Raw genomic sequence first — 17,059 nt, 5'->3', positions numbered from 1 at the left:
CCGTTTTGAGAACTCTCAAAAATATTTTCCTTTGGTTTCTCTACTCTCAATTCGTTTACAAAGGGAAGAAATTCTGCCAAACATCTTTCGTAAAATATCTGAGTGCTCAAATTTTGTTCTAGTTCGCCCGACTTTGGATTGGAGTGCTCGAACACCAAAGTCGTAGTCCGTTTTATCCTGGGAGACTGACGCCACAACGTTCCTAGCACCCTCGGGAGGTGGCGAATCAGTTTTAAGGAGAGTGTGTGTACACACGACTCGGATTTCTGCTTCTTCTACTTCTTCTCGTTGGGTTAAAACCTCAGGTTAGAAATCCTTCTTGTTTTATGTTTTTTTTTTGTTCTTGGTTTCGTACCAAGTGGTGGGATTAATCTTGTAAAGATTAAATCCTTGTACTAGTTTCGTACTAGTTGTGATGGGATTAATCTCGGAAAGATTAAATCCCTTATACTAGTTTCGTATTAGTTGTGGTGGGATTATTTTGATAAAATAAATCCCTAGTTGGTTAATATATATACGCTGTATATATATATATATATATATATATATATATATATATATATATATATATATATATATATATATATATAATTTTGAATTTGTACCAAAATTGGTTGGAATTAATTTTCTATAAATTAAATTCCATTTTTTGGTAAATATATATTTATATATTTGTGTATCAATTTATTCACCAATATCCAACAGGGACTTTGTTCTTTTGATTAGAAATATTTATTTTCTAGTTGCAATAGGTATATAAAAGTTGAATTGATTTTCAAATCTTCAACAATTTTGGATTGATTCGAAATAAGAAATGTTTGGAGAGGTTAGAGAGTGGAGAATGAATAATCTTTTAAAATAGCCTTATTTATACCTCTTAAATTGCGCCAAAAATACAAGTTAAAATCGATTTTGGGCCGTGGTCACGGTGGGACTCACACCGTGAGTTTTCAGCATAGCTTGCAGGTTCCAGATGTTATGGTCACACTCACACTGTGACCGTACGTGACCATCCACTTTGCGCAGCAGTTCTGGTTTCTAGGCAAATTTTCACCTTGTAGACATCAGAACTGGACTTTGTTGTCTTCATAGAAGTTGTAGCACATTGAAATATATTTCTAATGCCATTGAAATCACTTCATTTGGATATTCCTACGACGAGATATACTTAAAATATTGAGATGTCGCCTGACAGAGAAAAGTGCAGAGCAGAATGAAGTCACGTTGGCACTCATGGCGTGAATGCCAGCGTGAGCCATATCTTCACTATAAAAAGCAAATTTCTTGATCTTGTTTGTTCCTTTGGGTCCCCAGGTCATGTCAGTTTACTTTCAACTCACTCTTTTTCACTTTCTTGACCTCTCATGACTCTCAGAACACGCCGTTGTGTCAAGATGACTTCAAAACACATCCAATTGAGCTTCAATTTACATGATGTTATAATCAATGCCTCCAAATCACCTAAATGACACAAAGGAATCAAATAAGCACATACTTAGCTTCCAATTAATATGAAATTATAAATTTGATATTAATTGTGCACATAAATGTACTATTAATTAACGCTTATCAGTTATATAAAGAGGGCATAGGAATTGAAGGATGTCTATGAGGATGAGAAGAGGGAAAGAATGATGAAAATGTATTTTCATCGACTGCCTTGAAACTCTTGGTTCTCAGATTAATTTACTAGAGACTCTGAGACAAAAATCTCAAATTACATGCTAAGTGATGAATTTCGCCAAAAAATATAATATATAAAATTTAACATCTTCTTGTATCTCAAAAATATTTTACGATCATCCTTGTTCCTTAATAAAAGAAATCAAAACCTTTAAGACAATGCATTTTATGCTCTTGAAAATTGTGATCAAATATGTTTCTTTATTTTCTTTGAGTCTCAAATTTCTTATCTGAGACCTAAATTGCTAACAATATAATCTAATATTTCTTCGGTTTCATTTTTGGTATCTAGTTGGATTCAAAAGACTTGACTTAAATTATTTTGAATTTAATTTCATTCTTCTAAAAGGCTGAACTTCAACCCTAAGGGTCCCTACACTCCGACCCGACAGAGAATTTAATTTCATTGATGGCAGTCATCTTGCGCCTGTGAATTGGTACACTACTGGAAACTTGACCTATTCTAAGCTACTGCTAAAATCTCTATAGGTGAACAATCTCTATTGAAATTCAAACATTAAATGTTAGTGTACTACTCTACTGTACCATGATGTTGAGGCTGGACCATTTCCTCCGACGTAGACAACACTCATGTTTTTAATAATGTTAGGATTATTATTAATTTTTTGTGTATTTCCACCAACAATTACAAAAATTAATTTATATATCTATAGTAGTCAATTTATATACTTATAGTAATAATTCATTAATTTGTTTTAATCAATTTTATATACCCAAAGTGATGACATTCTGCATTATAAATTTATTTTTAAAAATTGTAAACAAAATATTAATATTGGAGTTATATAAAATATCTCAATTAGCGTTCTTTAATGATTATATTTTACATTAATTTTATATATGTCATAACAAGTGCGACCCCCACTTATTGTTATAAGAGTATGCACGGAATAAATCATGTCTTATAACATGATCTTAATTGGTAAAAGATCACTAGAAAAATAAATCAATTTAAGCTGCATATAGCTAACTACCTCAAACCAACTATGGAAATTTTTTATTAGTCTTTTTAATTTGAAACTGTCAACTATGGGTACAAAATCAATACCCGTTATTACATGAACCATAGTCTACACATTGTCTTTGAAGAAATAGTCTACTGAGGTTGAACAATTGGCCTAATTAGGTTAACAGTTACCATGTACTAGATAAGGTGATTGATAAGAGTCAAAAAGTTTATAATTTCACCTTGCATTTAAGCTTACTTTCCTTGTTATTTGTTATAATTTTGCCCAAAGTGTCCTCATTTGATTCATTTGTGTGTTTATGTGTAATTCTTGATGATTTAGATGAATTGAATATTTTTGGGGCATTTCGGATGCTTGTAGAGCCAATGGGAGTCAATGAGAAGATATGAAGGTGGGAGAAACACCTTTTATAGAGCCAAATTGTGGTGTGTTTAGTGGTCTTGGTCATTTGGACAAACAAATGCAAAAGTGGAGCAAAAGAGCAAGAAGTTGAAATTCCCGCACAAATCGTCAACTGTTCAGTATTTTGGCTATATCTTTGCGTAGAAATGTCCAAATCAAATGAATTTTATATCATTGGAAAGCTAACTTGAAGGGATACAACTTTGACTCAAGAATCAAAGGCTAATTCAAACGTTTTGATGGTGAAAAATGGCCTAGAAGACGGACACAGTGCACAGAATCTCAGCTGTGGCAACCAGGCAGTGTACACTGCTACACTGCCTGGTTGGCCACGGGTGTGGCCACGGCCGTGGCCACTAGGCAGTGTACCCTGCGATTCTAGCCACGGGATTGGCCACACCCGTGGCCATGCACGTGGCTAGCCTTCTTTGCTTGTATTTAGTCTTGTTTTTAGCCATTTTAACATGGTTCCAACCCATTTTAGAACCCTAGCTTCTCTCTTTCATTTTCTTTGATATTTTTAGGTTATATTAGACTTATATTTAGGTTCTTAAACATTTTGGAAGCTTGGATTGAAGCATTTAATCTTGGATTTCAAAGATTTCATATCCATTTTCTATAGATAAGTTGTACCTCTTTTATTTCTATTTCCACTTTGCTATTTACTTTCTTGCTTTATTGATTTGTTATCTTGTGTTTGTTTTGGAATTCTTTGTTGATTATGAATCTTGTGTTATTTTCATTATGTTTGTTTGATTAGTTCTCCTTGGAGGGAGGTAGGGATGTAGGTTAGGTGTTTATTGGTTGACTTTGAATTGGTTGAGAAAGAATGTTGATGCTTGACCTTGATGTTGTTGATTGACATGTTTATTTGAGTCTCGATTAGGGAGTGACAACCTAGTCTAAGTTTAAGGAGTTGATCAACCATGCTTCACCTTTGAGAAAAGGGGAGTGTGTGATGTTAAGAACACCAAGTGTTTGATGAAATGCCTCTTAGACATTCTTGAGTCATGAGAATGTCCTTGAATGTTCTAGGAGTGTGGGATGACCTTGAGAAAGGCTTCCCTATCGTTATATGACATCTATCATCTTTTAGCCCCCAATTGGGTTTCGCTATCTTGACTTACCTTTAGTTCCTATTTACCTCCAATTTCTTATCATTTGTTTTCATTGTAGTGTGTTGTTTAATATTGTGTTTGTATCCAAATCAACTGTTCGGTTTGGCTAGATTTCCATGGGGAGCATTAGTATCTTATGCTTGGAACACTAAAGCTCTACTCCTATCGCCAATCCTTGTGAGAACGATATCCGGTGTAAGGATACCCTCTTACACATCCATTCACCCAAAAGACTACTTCATCAGTGATAGTGCCTCCTGTGGAGGATAATTCACATTGCTGAGAAAAAAATCTAAGAAGTTGAAAATGCTAAAGAAATAGCTAATCTGGAGAAGTTAGATAGTTGATTATAATATCTCCCAGAATTGGACGGAGTCTTTCCTCTTTGTCATCATATAAGGACTACCACAGGTGATTGGATTAACGTAACGTTTCTCAATCTATAAACAATAAATTTTCATCTATAAAAAGTGAAAATTATACTAGTTGGGGATATGGTCTAACAGCCTAATGAAAACTAAAAATCTATAGTAAGTTTGTAAACTCTGTCCTTACATAGCAATGGCAAGAAGAAAAGCTAGCTAGATTACAGAAGCTTTTTCTCAATGGCAACTCTTCTTCTATTGCTCCTTTTATTAGCGCTCTTATTTTCATTTCATTTCAGCAAATTTCATTTGCAAGGGATACCATTAGCTCTACTCAATTCCTCAAATATGGTGACACCATTGTTTCATCTGGTGGAATCTTTGAGATGGGTGCCATTAGTAGACTTCATACTCTGGTTGTTTTAGGAATAAGTCTACTAAGGACACTGCCGGCTCAAAGCTCCAACAGAGCGTCGGCTGGTAGCACCAAGTCGTAGGGGCTTTATTTCTTGGGAGCAGACGAAAAAGGTAGAGAAAGTAAAGGTAGAGAGATAAAGCTTTGTACAAATAGTAGAGCTGTCAAAACGGACCAGCCCGGCCCATATGGGTTGGCCCGTCACGGGTTCAACTAGAAACGGGACGGGACGGGCCGACCCGTTTTTTCACGGATTGGGATTTTCCCAACCCAACCCGTGTAGGACGGGCTGACGGGCTAAATGGGCCAGCCCGTCAGCCCGTTTATTATTATTTTTTTTTTTAATTTACGTGATTAAAATATTTATTGTAGTATTGCTTAAAATTTGAAGCCATGGCCTCTAAGTTAGTAACCAAGACTATTTCCAATCAACCACATTAACCATGGTTAACAAATATGTATATACACATATAAAAGTAGATTTTAGTTTTTAATATGTAATTATAAATTATTTAATTTATATTTAATACTAATATATTTTACATGTAATATTTTTTATTTGTAATTATAATATATAGTATTAAGTTATAAAGTTTATAAATATATAATTTATTACTTTATGTAGTTTATATAATAAATAAACTTTAAATTAATATTTATATAATGATACAATTAATTGTACTAATTAATATAGATATATATTTAGTATTGCTTGTGAATGATGTAAATAGATATATAATTACATTAAAATGTTTAACATGTGTTCTTAGTGTAGTTGGTTTTAATAGTAATAATTTAATAACTTAAATAAAAGATCAAGGGTTCAAGTCTTGTTAGCAACAATATTTTTAAACATTAATAAAATACCCAATTATACAACACATTTGGAAGTGGGGTGGGTGGGGATACGGGTTATACGGGCCGGCCCGTGTAACCCACGGGTCAACCCGTATAACCCGTATCCTCCACGGGTTACACGGGACGGGTTGAAAACGAGACGGGCTGAAAATCCTCCAACCCAACCCGTGTAAAATACGGGTTAAACGGGCCCAACCCGACGGGTTGGGCCCGTTTTGACAGCTCTAACAAATAGTCAGGGTTTTACAATTGTATATACGTACAGTACAGATGGAACGGTTTCCTTAGAAAGGGCCAGTAGCCCAGTAGCATGGGGAAAGACAATTGTTATACTATGTACCAAGGTTCATATTCATTGTGAATATTGATACAAAAATTTTGTATCTTCAATTCACATATTTTATATTTACAGTTTAATAATTTTTTTTTACATATATGTAAATAAATAACTTGATAATTGATGACAGGAATTATCAACTGAATGTGTAACTTATAGATACAGAATCTGATTTGATAATTGCTAATACAAAATATAATTGTTACATGTACAAAACTTTTAACTGTATATACAAAATGTGTCAATTATAGATATAGAATCTGAAAGTTATTTTTGGACTATAATCTACAAGACAAGATAAACCCTAATCCATGGTCTAATTTGTCGAGAAAAAGTGTCTTTGCATTTTGCAGGACACACATGAATTTTCAAAATGCTTAACCCAAGATTAGAGCTCATCCTAGCCCAAACAACTTGTCCAATAGATAGGAAGGATTCAATAAAAAATACATTATTTGAAAGTTCACTATTTGAGTATTACTGATAGTATATAATACTATCAAATAATATATATTCAATATACAAATAATGTATATTTAATATATTAAAAATATATTTTATATTTAAGAAAGTACATTATTTTATATAATGTACATATAGCATACAAATAATATATTTTTAATACATTAAAAATATATTTTTTTATAGTCCACATTAAAATTTATTCAATAACAATCCAGAGTTTTCCCATAAATTAAAATTGGAGAAAGACTAACAATATGTTTAGTTCAAAGAAATGAATTTATTAGGAATAAGAATGGTATTCATAAGTAATGGAATAACTCGGAACAAAAAGGCTAACAAATAACGGAATAGGCCTATTCTGTGATTCCATTCGCCTATTCCATTATAGTAATAATTTCATGGCAATTTTCCAGAGCATCAGCAAACAGATGAGGGAGAAGACTGAGGAGTAACAGCGCAGCCGCTCGTTCGGTCCACGGAGAATAATGAGGGGAAGCAACACGGAAATTAGGAAAATGGCGGACATTACTGAATGCAGAAATTGGGCTGATGATCAATTGCCAAGGACTGGATTGTTGATTGCAAATTGCAAATTTCAAATTGCGGGTGGATCAGCAGCCAGGAAAGGAGGCAAGTTCAATTTCCGATCTCCTCAATTTAGTCTGTTAATTTTACCTTTTAATATTTTAATTTAAAAGATAAATAGAGCAGAGTTTGTCTGTTGTATGAGGTAGGAGAAGAGTCATCTTCTTGGCGAGAAGTGAGAAGAATTAACGGTGGAAATGGATATATGAGTAAGTGTGTGAACTTTGAAACCCATATTTTATTGAATATTCTGTGATTTCATTGTCTTTGAAGAAATAGTGTAGTGGGGTTGAAAAATTGGCCTAATTAGGTTAACAATTACCATGTACTAGATAAAGTGATAGTGCCTCCTGTGGAGGATAATTCACATTGCTGAGAGAAAGTCTAAGAAGTTGAAAATGTTAAACAAATAGCTAATCTGGAGAAGTTAGATAGTTGATTATAATATCTCCCAGAATTGCACGCAATCTTTCCTCTTTGTCATCATATAAGGAAGTCTTTCCTCTTTGTCATCATATAAGGACTAACCACAGGTGATTGGATTAACGTTTCTCAATCTATAAACAATAAATTTTCATCTAGAAAAGTAAAAATTATACTAGTTGGGGATATGGTCTAACAGCCTAATGAAAAGTAAAAATCTATAGTAAGCATGTAAACTCTGTCCTTACATAGCTGACAAAATAGTCAAGAATATGAACATGAAGAAAAGCTAGCTAGATTACAGAAGCTTTTCTCAATGGCAACTCTTCTTCTATTGCTCCTTTTATTAGCGCTCTTATTTTCATTTCAGCAAATTTCATTTGCAAGGGATACCATTAGCTCTACTCAATTCCTCAGATATGGTGACACCATTGTTTCATCTGGTGGAATCTTTGAGATGGGATTTTTTAGCCCTATCAATTCCCAGAATATCTATGTTGGCATATGGTACAAGCGCATACCCATTCGCACTGTAGTTTGGGTTGCCAATAGAGATTCTCCCCTCTCTAATACATCATCAGTAGCCTTGCAGATCATCAGTCCAGGCTGGCTAGCTCTAGTTGATGGCAACGGCGCTGATATCTGGCATACTAACACTTCTAGACAAGTCCCAAATGCGGTTGCTAAATTATTGGATTCTGGTAATCTGGTAGTGATCGATGCAAATGATGATAACCCAGAGAGTTTCTTGTGGCAAAGTTTTGATCATCCTACAGATACTCATTTGCCAGGCATGAAACTCGGGAAGAATTTCATTACTGGTCTTGACACAACTTTATCGGCATGGAAGTCAGAAAGCAATCCAGGGATGGGGGAATATAAACTTGGTGTTGATCCTGCAGGATGTCCACAACTCATCTTAAGAAAAGGTAGACAGGAAGTGTCTCGATGGGGACCATGGAATGGTTTGCGTTGGAGTGGATTATCTGGAATGTTAAAAAAGGGCAAGATTGCTGAAATTTTTGTAATCATTAATTCAAATGAGGTTTCCTTCAATTATAATGTTTATAATCGCTCAACTTTGGCCAGGACGATCCTGTCAAATGTTGGGAGTGCAGAAATCTATGTATGGGAAGATGGAAAGGGGGAATGGAACAGTCTCCGTAAAATACCAACAGATGTTTGTGACAAATATAGACTATGTGGGGCATATGGGAGTTGCGACTATAATAACAACGCTGCTTGTGAATGCTTGGATAAATTTTTGCCTAGAGATCCAGGAGCATGGGGCAGGACAGATTTTTCTGGAGGTTGTGTTCGGAGGACACCCCTAAAATGTCAAAATACATCCTCGGATGGATTCGTGAAGTACTCTGGTATTAAATTGCCAGATACTCGGTTTTCGTGGTTCAATAGCAGTATGAACCTTCAAGAGTGTGAGCAAGTTTGCCTGAATAATTGCTCTTGTATGGCTTACTCAAGTTTAGATATAAGCAATGGACAAAATGGCTGCTTGCTTTGGTTTGGAGATTTGATTGACATTAAAGTTCTACCTGTGGATGGGCAAGATCTGTACATAAGGATGGCTTCTGCTGATTTAGGTATGCCACAAATTCAAAGTGACCATAATTTATTATGAATATTCTTGCTGTAGCATGTTCCCACTAATCCAAAGTGACCATCTTTCTATAATCCTTTCTGTTTTTATTTTTTTTATTGGTAGATTATCCTTCAAGCTCAAAGGGAAAGAAATCAAAAGTAATAAAATTGTGTTCATCAGTATCGGTTGGAATTCTGGTGCTAAGCTTGATCCTGACTTTGATCATAATATTGTACAAACGGAAAAGGAGGGAGTACCACTTAAAGTTAAAATGGGAAGAAGAGCAAGCATTATTTGAAGTATGTACAATAACAAGAGCTACTCATAACTTTTCACTCGAGAACAAGATTGGAGAGGGAGGATATGGGCCTGTTTACAAGGTAACAATATTTTATCATCCAAAATTATATTCATCACTTTCTACAATCTACAATCTAAAACTTTCATTTATAGGGTGTTTTGGACGATGGAAAGGAAATAGCTGTGAAACGGCTTTCAAAGTTATCTAAGCAGGGGCTTGGAGAATTTAAAAATGAAGTCAATTCTATTGCTAGACTTCAACATCGGAATCTTGTGAAACTTCTGGGATGGTGCATTCAAGGTGATGAAAAGATGTTGGTCTATGAATATATGCCAAACAAAAGCCTCGACTCATATATATTTGGTATGATATTCACATCTAATTAAATTTTAATCAAATCTAGCTATATTTTTGCATTTGATCACTTCATCAATGTCAATTTGGATTGTAAATATTTTCTTTGACAGCATATATTTTTTTAACCAAGAAAGTGTGTGCATGCTTGGAATTGAAAGTACCCTTCTTGGATGATATTTTTCCTTTTAAAATAGAAATGTAACTAAATAGTATAAAAATCTTTGGCAGATGTTCAAAAGAGAGCATTACTTGATTGGTCGAAACGCTCCAACATTATCAATGGAATTGCTAGAGGGCTTTTGTATTTGCACCAAGATTCTCGACTAAAAATTATTCATAGAGATCTCAAAGCTAGTAACATTTTGTTGGATATTGATATGAACCCAAAAATATCAGACTTTGGCTTGGCAAGGAGCATTGGTTTAAATGAGACGGGAGCGAATACAAACCGAGTTGCTGGAACACTGTAAGATTTTAATTTCACTTTGCATTCATTTGTTTGCTTCTTTTTTTTTTATTTTTTTTATTTTTTTTATTTTTTTTTATCATTGAAATAGCAAGTTAATTTTACAAACATAGTGGTTACATGGCGCCGGAGTACGCAGGACATGGAATATTCTCTATTAAATCAGATGTGTTCAGCTTTGGTGTCTTGGTAATAGAAATTGTGAGTGGGAAAAGAAATAGGGGTTTTTCTCATCATCAAGATCACTATGAGAACCTTCTTGGCCATGTATGTCTCATATTTTCTCATATTTATTTATTAAAGTTTCAAGTCCTTGACTATTAATTCACATATACTACAGGCATGGAAGCTTTATAGAGATGGTAAATTGATTAAACTTGTCGACAAGCATTTGGATGAACCACGCGATTTGCCCCAAGTTCTAAGGTCCATCCATGTAGGCCTTTTATGCGTTCAACATTGCCCTGAAGATAGGCCAGACATGTCTTCTGTAGTTCATATGTTGGCGAACGATGTCGAGTTACCCAATGCTAAAGAGCCTGGTTTCTTCACAGAAGGAAGCATAATTGGGGGTAAATCTTCCTCAAGCACAGAAATGTCATGTTCTATAAATGAAGTCACCATGTCATCACTCGATCCTCGTTAAAAAGATATCATGTTCTATAATTTTTATTTACCTCAAACTTGTATTTTCTTTATGAACTTCATAGGGAATACTTGTGACATTGTGTATGAAGTTGAACAAAACTTTTATAGTAAAATAGCTTTATTGGAAATTTGTGTTTATTTTCATTACATGAGACAGATAAGTCAGAGTCTTCACTAGTTGAGACAAACTAGCTGAAGGTGATGAATCTTTGCCTTTAACAAGCAGCTTGAAGAGAGAAATAGAAAAGCCCATAGTGTTAATAACCCATATTTTATAAACAGAATTCTACTACTCTCAAATCTTCCTTCCCTACTACTCTCAAATCTTACTTCTTGATATGACGGGCTCTGATAAGCTATTTTATTTTTTCATGTGGATCCTAATATAAGTGTCTACATCAAGTTTTGTATGTGCGAATAAAAGTTGGGAGTAGAAAATAAGAGTACACATAACATTTTTCAAATTCCACTTAATGTGGTGTGCAAGAGTGGCCTGTTTGCTGAAATTTCTGTAAGAAAAATGCTTTATGTACTCCCAAAATCCTATCCCAATTTTAACTCCTACTTGTGTAGTTGTGTTCACGTTTGATTCGAGGAAGTAAAAAAGGAATGTATAAACATCATGATCCTTATTAAATTAAGCAATTAAGGCATGGTCATAAGGAGTAGAAAATAAAAATAAGAATAGGTAGTGCATGTAAAATTACTTTTTCTCTCTCTAAATTTTACTCCCTGATGTGACAGATTTTGATAAGTTATTTTTTTTTTTCCATATAGGTCCCAATATAAGTGTCTACATCAAAATTTTGTGTTTGGGAATACAAGTTAGAAGTTGAAAATTCTAAAGAAATAGCTAATCTGGAGAAGTTAGATAGTTGATTATAATATCTCCCAGAATTGCACGGAGTCTTAAGTCTTTCCTCTTTGTCATCATATAAGGACGAACCACAGGTGATTGGATTAACGTTTCTCAATCTATAAACAATAAATTTTCATCTAGAAAAGTAAAAATTATACTAGTTGGGGATATGATCATACAGCCCAATGAAAATTAAAACTCTATAGTAAGCTGTAAGCAACATTGTTTGTATGTAAACTCTGTCATTTTCCAAATGGTAAATGATGGAACTTATATAGCTAACAAAATAGTCAAGAATATGAACAAGTAGAAAAGCTATATTAGAGAAGCTTTTCTCTATGGCAACTCTTCTTCTATTGCTCCTTTTATTAGCGCTCTTATTTTCATTTCATTTCAGCAAATTTCATTTGCAAGGGATACCATTAGCTCTACTCAATTCCTCAAATATGGTGACACCATTGTTTCATCTGGTGGAATCTTTGAGATGGGCGTTGTTAGCCCTACCAATTCTTCTCACAACATCTATGTTGGCAGATCGTACAAGCAAATGCCTATTCACTCTGTAGTTTGGGTTGCCAATAGAGATACTCCCCTCTCTAATAATGCATCCCTTTTTATTCTTTTAAATACCTTTTTTTGATACATTATACTTCAATCTCAAAGGGCAAGAAATAAAAAATAATGAAATTGAGTTCATGTATATTGGTTGGAATTCTGGTGATAAGATCGTAATATTGTACAAACATATAAAAAGAAAGGAAGGAGATCCATTTAAAGTTGAAATGGGAAGAAGATCAAATATTATTTGAAGTATATACAATAACAAGAGCTACTTATAACTTTTCACATGAGAACAAGATTGGAGAGGGAAGATATGGCCCTGTTTTCAAGATAGCAATATTTTATTATCCAAAATTATTATTCATCACTTTTTACAATCTTAAAATTCCATTTAGCAGGTGTTCTAGATTATAGAACGGAAATAGTTGTGAAATGGCTTTTAAAGACTTCTAAGCAAGGGTTTGGGGAATTTAAAAATGGGGTCAATTCTATTTCCAGACTTCAACATAGGTTTATTGTAAAGCTTTTGGAATGGTGCATTTGGTTTATATGATTAATTTTGACGATTTCAGCAGCTGCAGCCTGCAGTGTAGTACGTAGAATTAGTCAACCAATACTTAGGGAAGTTGAAAATTCTAAACCAATAGCTAATCTGGAAAAATTAGATGCTATAATATAAATACAAAGAGTGAAATTCCATCACATAAGAAGAAAAGCTAGATTAGAGAAAGCTGTTATCAATGGCAACTCTTCCTTTGCTCATTTATATAATATTTGTAGTTTCATTTCAGGAAATTTCCTTTGCACACGAAGCCATTAGCTCCACTCAGATCCTTAAAGATGGCGAGACCATTGTTTCTTCTGGTGGAATCTTTGAGATGGGATTTTTTAGTCCTCCCAATTCACAGTATCGCTATGTTGGCATATGGTACAAGCAAATATCTGTCTGCACTGTAGTTTGGGTTGCCAACAGAGATACTCCCCTCACTAATACCTCATCAGTAGTGTTGAAGATTGTCAATAATCCTGGCTGGCTAGCTCTTGTTGATGGCAACGGTGCTGATATCTACTGGCATACTAACACTTCCCGACTAATCTCAAATCCGGTTGCAAAGTTATTGGATTCTGGGAATCTGGTGGTGATGGATGCATATGATGATGATAACCCAGTGTGGCAAAGTTTTGACCATCCTACAGATACTCTATTGCCAGGCATGAAACTTGGAAAGAATTTCGTTACTGGTCTTGAGATTAGTCTGTCAGCATGGAAGATGGAAACTGATCCAGGTACAGGGCAATATAGGACTATCCTTGATCCTACAGGATTTCCACAAATTGTCTTCTGGAATGGTAGAAACAAAATGTATAGATCAGGCCCATGGAATGGTTTGAACTGGAAAGATCTGGAAAAATGGGGTCTGTTTGTTGAAAGTTCTGTAACCATTAACACAACTGAGGTTATGACAACAATCACAACACAGTTTTTCAATACCTCAAACTTAATCAGGGTCGTCCTGACAAGCGCAGGGACTTTACAGATGGATATAGGGAAAAATGGGACAGGTAAATGGAACAGTTTCCCTCTTGTACCAGTAGATGGTTGTGACAAATATGGAATATGTGGGCCGTATGGGATTTGTGACAGTAACAAAAATCCTGTTTGTGGATGCCTGGATAAATTTGTGGCTAGAGATCCAGTAGAATGGGGAAGTTCAGATTTTTCAGGGGGGTGTGTTCGAAGGACACCCCTGAATTCATCTGAGGATGGCTATGGATTCAAGAGATACTCTGGTATTAAATTGCCAGATACAAATGTTTCAACATTCCATAAGAATATGACCCTTCAAGAGTGCAACCAAGTTTGCTTCAACAATTTCTCTTGCATGGCTTATTCAACTCTAGATATAAGCAACGGAGAAAATGGCTGCTTGCTTTGGTTTGATGATTTGATCGACACTAGAGTGGTAGTCATACTTGAGGACGGGCAAGATCTTTACATAAGGATGGCTTCCTCTGATTCAGGTAACAATTTATTTTAGAGAAAATTATAATTTATGCCCCTCCATAATATGTCAATTATCAATGTCACCCCTGAATTATTAATGGTGTAAATGTTGCCCATCAATTTTCAAAATGATACATATATTACCCCTAAATTTTCAAAACGATACATATATAAATTATATGTTGCCCCTAAATTTTCAAAACGATACATATATTGCCCCCCCCCCCCATATGGTACGGGAGGGGCAATATATGTACTATTTTGAAAATTGAGGGGCAACATTTACACCACTAATAATTCAAGAGTAATATTGATAATTGACATATTATGGAGGGGCATAAATTACAATTTTCCCTTTATTTTATTATGGATAATCTGGCTAGCTGTTGCTAAAATAATATCATGCATCCCCTTTACATTCTTTTTTTTTTTTTTTTTTTTTTTTTTTTGGTAGATTATCCTTCAAGATCAAAGGGCAAGAAATTAAAAATTATAAAATTGAGTTCATTAGTATTGGGTGGAATTCTGGTGGTGAGCTTGACCTCGACTCTGATCATAATATTGTGCCGAAGTAAAAGGAAGAAGATGCATTTAAACTTAAAATGGGAAGAAGATCAAGCGTTATTTGAAGTATTGACAATAACCAGAGCTACCGATAACTTTTCCCTCGAGAACAAGATTGGAGAAGGAGGATATGGACATGTTTACAAGGTAACAGTAATGTTATTATACAAAATTATATTCATTACTTTCTACAATCTAAACATTCCGTTTACAGGGTGTTCTGGATGATGGAAAGGAAATAGCTGTGAAGCGACTTTCAAAGACATCTAAGCAAGGGCTTGGAGAATTCAAAAATGAAGTCAATTCTATTGCCAAACTTCAACATAGGAATCTTGTGAAACTTCTAGGATGGTGCATTCAAGGAGATGAAAAGATGTTGATCTATGAATACATGCCAAACAAAAGTCTTGACTCATATATATTTGGTATGATATTCCCATCTAAATTTTAATGAAATCTACTTTTACATTTGATCACTTCATCAATGTCAAGTTGGATTTTGAATATTTTCCTTGATAGCATTCTTTTAACCAAGAAAATGTGTGCTTGGAATTGAGAGTACCCTTCTGGGATGATTTTTTTTTTTTTTTTTTTTTTGTTTTTTCTTTTTACATAGAGATGTAAGTGATTTGTTTAAAAATCTTTGGCAGATAGTCAAAGGAGAACATTTCTTGATTGGCCAAAACGCTTTAACATTATCAATGGAATTGCTAGAGGGCTTTTGTATTTGCACCAAGATTCTCGACTAAAAATTATTCATAGAGATCTCAAAGCTAGCAACATTTTGTTGGATATTGACATGAACCCAAAAATATCGGACTTTGGCTTGGCAAGGAGCATTGGATTAAATGAGACAGGAGCAAATACAAACCGAATTGCTGGAACGCTGTAAGATTTCAATTTCATTTTGCATTAATTAGTTTGCTTTTTGATCATTGAACATGACGAATTAAAATTTCAAACACAGTGGCTATATGTCTCCGGAGTATGCAGGACATGGGATCTTCTCTATTAAATCAGATGTGTTCAGTTTTGGTGTCTTGGTACTAGAAATTGTGAGTGGGAAAAGAAATAGGGGATTTTCTCATCACCAAGATCACTATGAGAACCTTCTGAGCCATGTATGTCTCGTTTCAAAGTTTATTTATTTATTTGTTAACATTTGAAATGAAGTCTTGATATACTAATTAATCACTATGATAGGCATGGAAGCTTTATAGAGATGGTAGATCAATTGAACTTGTCGAAGTGCATCTGGATGAACCACATGATTTGCCTCAAGTTCTAAGATCAATCCAAGTTGGGTTGTTATGCGTTCAACACTACCCCGAAGATCGGCCAAGCATGTCTTCCATTGTTCATATGTTGGCTAATGATGTTCAATTACCCATTCCTAAAGAGCCAGGCTTCTTCACAGAGAAAAGAGTAAATGAGCCTAGTTCTTCTTCCGACAAAGAACAATCATGTTCCATAAATGAAGTCACCATCTCAGTGCTCAATCCTCGTTAAAAACGATGGTTTTTTTTTTTCTTTTTCTTTTTTGACAATCATAAAAAATGATGGTTTTATAATTGTATTGTTACTTTAATTTGCCTCGGCTTTATATTTCTTTTTCCAAGTTCTATAGGATTAAATGGTGTGATATATAGGAAACCTCATTAATTCAACATAACTGTCTCATAAACCCCACTAATGTGTTGACTCTGATCGTCTCTGAAACCCATGCATATTAAGACTCTGTTTTGACAGAGTTTATTTAGGAGCTTATGGCTTATTTTAAGCTACTAATAAGCTATAAGCTCTGTTTGGTAATGTTCTCAAAATAAGCTCCTAGCTTAAAATAAGAGCTTATTTTGTAACGCTACCTAAGGTAGCGTTTCAAAATAAGTTCGTAGCTTCCTAACTTTTTTTCCATCTTTATCCTTATTATTTTAAAGAAATGACATAATTTACCCTTCCCAATTAAAATCATTTTCTCTTCTCCTTTATCCGCAACTTTCACCGCAAATATTATTATTATTATTATTATTTTTTGAATCCAAAGGAAGGGTGTTACCC

The 17,059-nt window shown here is 34.4% G+C and overlaps 1 protein-coding gene across 10 annotated transcripts; it reads left to right on the top strand.

Annotated features, from left to right (window-relative positions):
- Positions 1-7,020: 7,020 nt before the first annotated feature.
- LOC109152933 (G-type lectin S-receptor-like serine/threonine-protein kinase At4g27290) lies at positions 7,021-16,645 on the top strand. 10 transcript variants are annotated; one of them, XM_019300632.1, is made up of 8 exons: positions 7,021-7,262; positions 7,367-7,426; positions 8,225-9,241; positions 9,364-9,620; positions 9,694-9,904; positions 10,127-10,364; positions 10,478-10,631; positions 10,705-11,142. In XM_019300632.1, exons 1-8 carry the CDS (start codon positions 7,118-7,120, stop codon positions 11,008-11,010), a joined length of 2,388 nt encoding a protein of 795 aa, XP_019156177.1. In that variant the 5' UTR covers positions 7,021-7,117; the 3' UTR covers positions 11,011-11,142. The 10 variants fall into 10 exon arrangements, with proteins under 10 accessions (XP_019156177.1, XP_019156176.1, XP_019156181.1 ...); XM_019300631.1 differs by having other exon boundaries at positions 8,222-9,241; XM_019300636.1 differs by having other exon boundaries at positions 7,021-7,426; positions 8,233-8,341; positions 8,417-9,241; positions 10,705-11,141.
- The last annotated feature ends 414 nt before the right edge of the window (positions 16,646-17,059 follow it).

This window comes from Ipomoea nil, unplaced genomic scaffold, assembly GCF_001879475.1.
Source record: "Ipomoea nil cultivar Tokyo-kokei standard unplaced genomic scaffold, Asagao_1.1 scaffold2480, whole genome shotgun sequence".
NCBI classification, from domain to species: domain Eukaryota; kingdom Viridiplantae; phylum Streptophyta; class Magnoliopsida; order Solanales; family Convolvulaceae; genus Ipomoea; species Ipomoea nil.
Note: the sequence above shows the minus strand (reverse complement) of the source record. Positions and strands in the feature narration are given on the sequence as shown.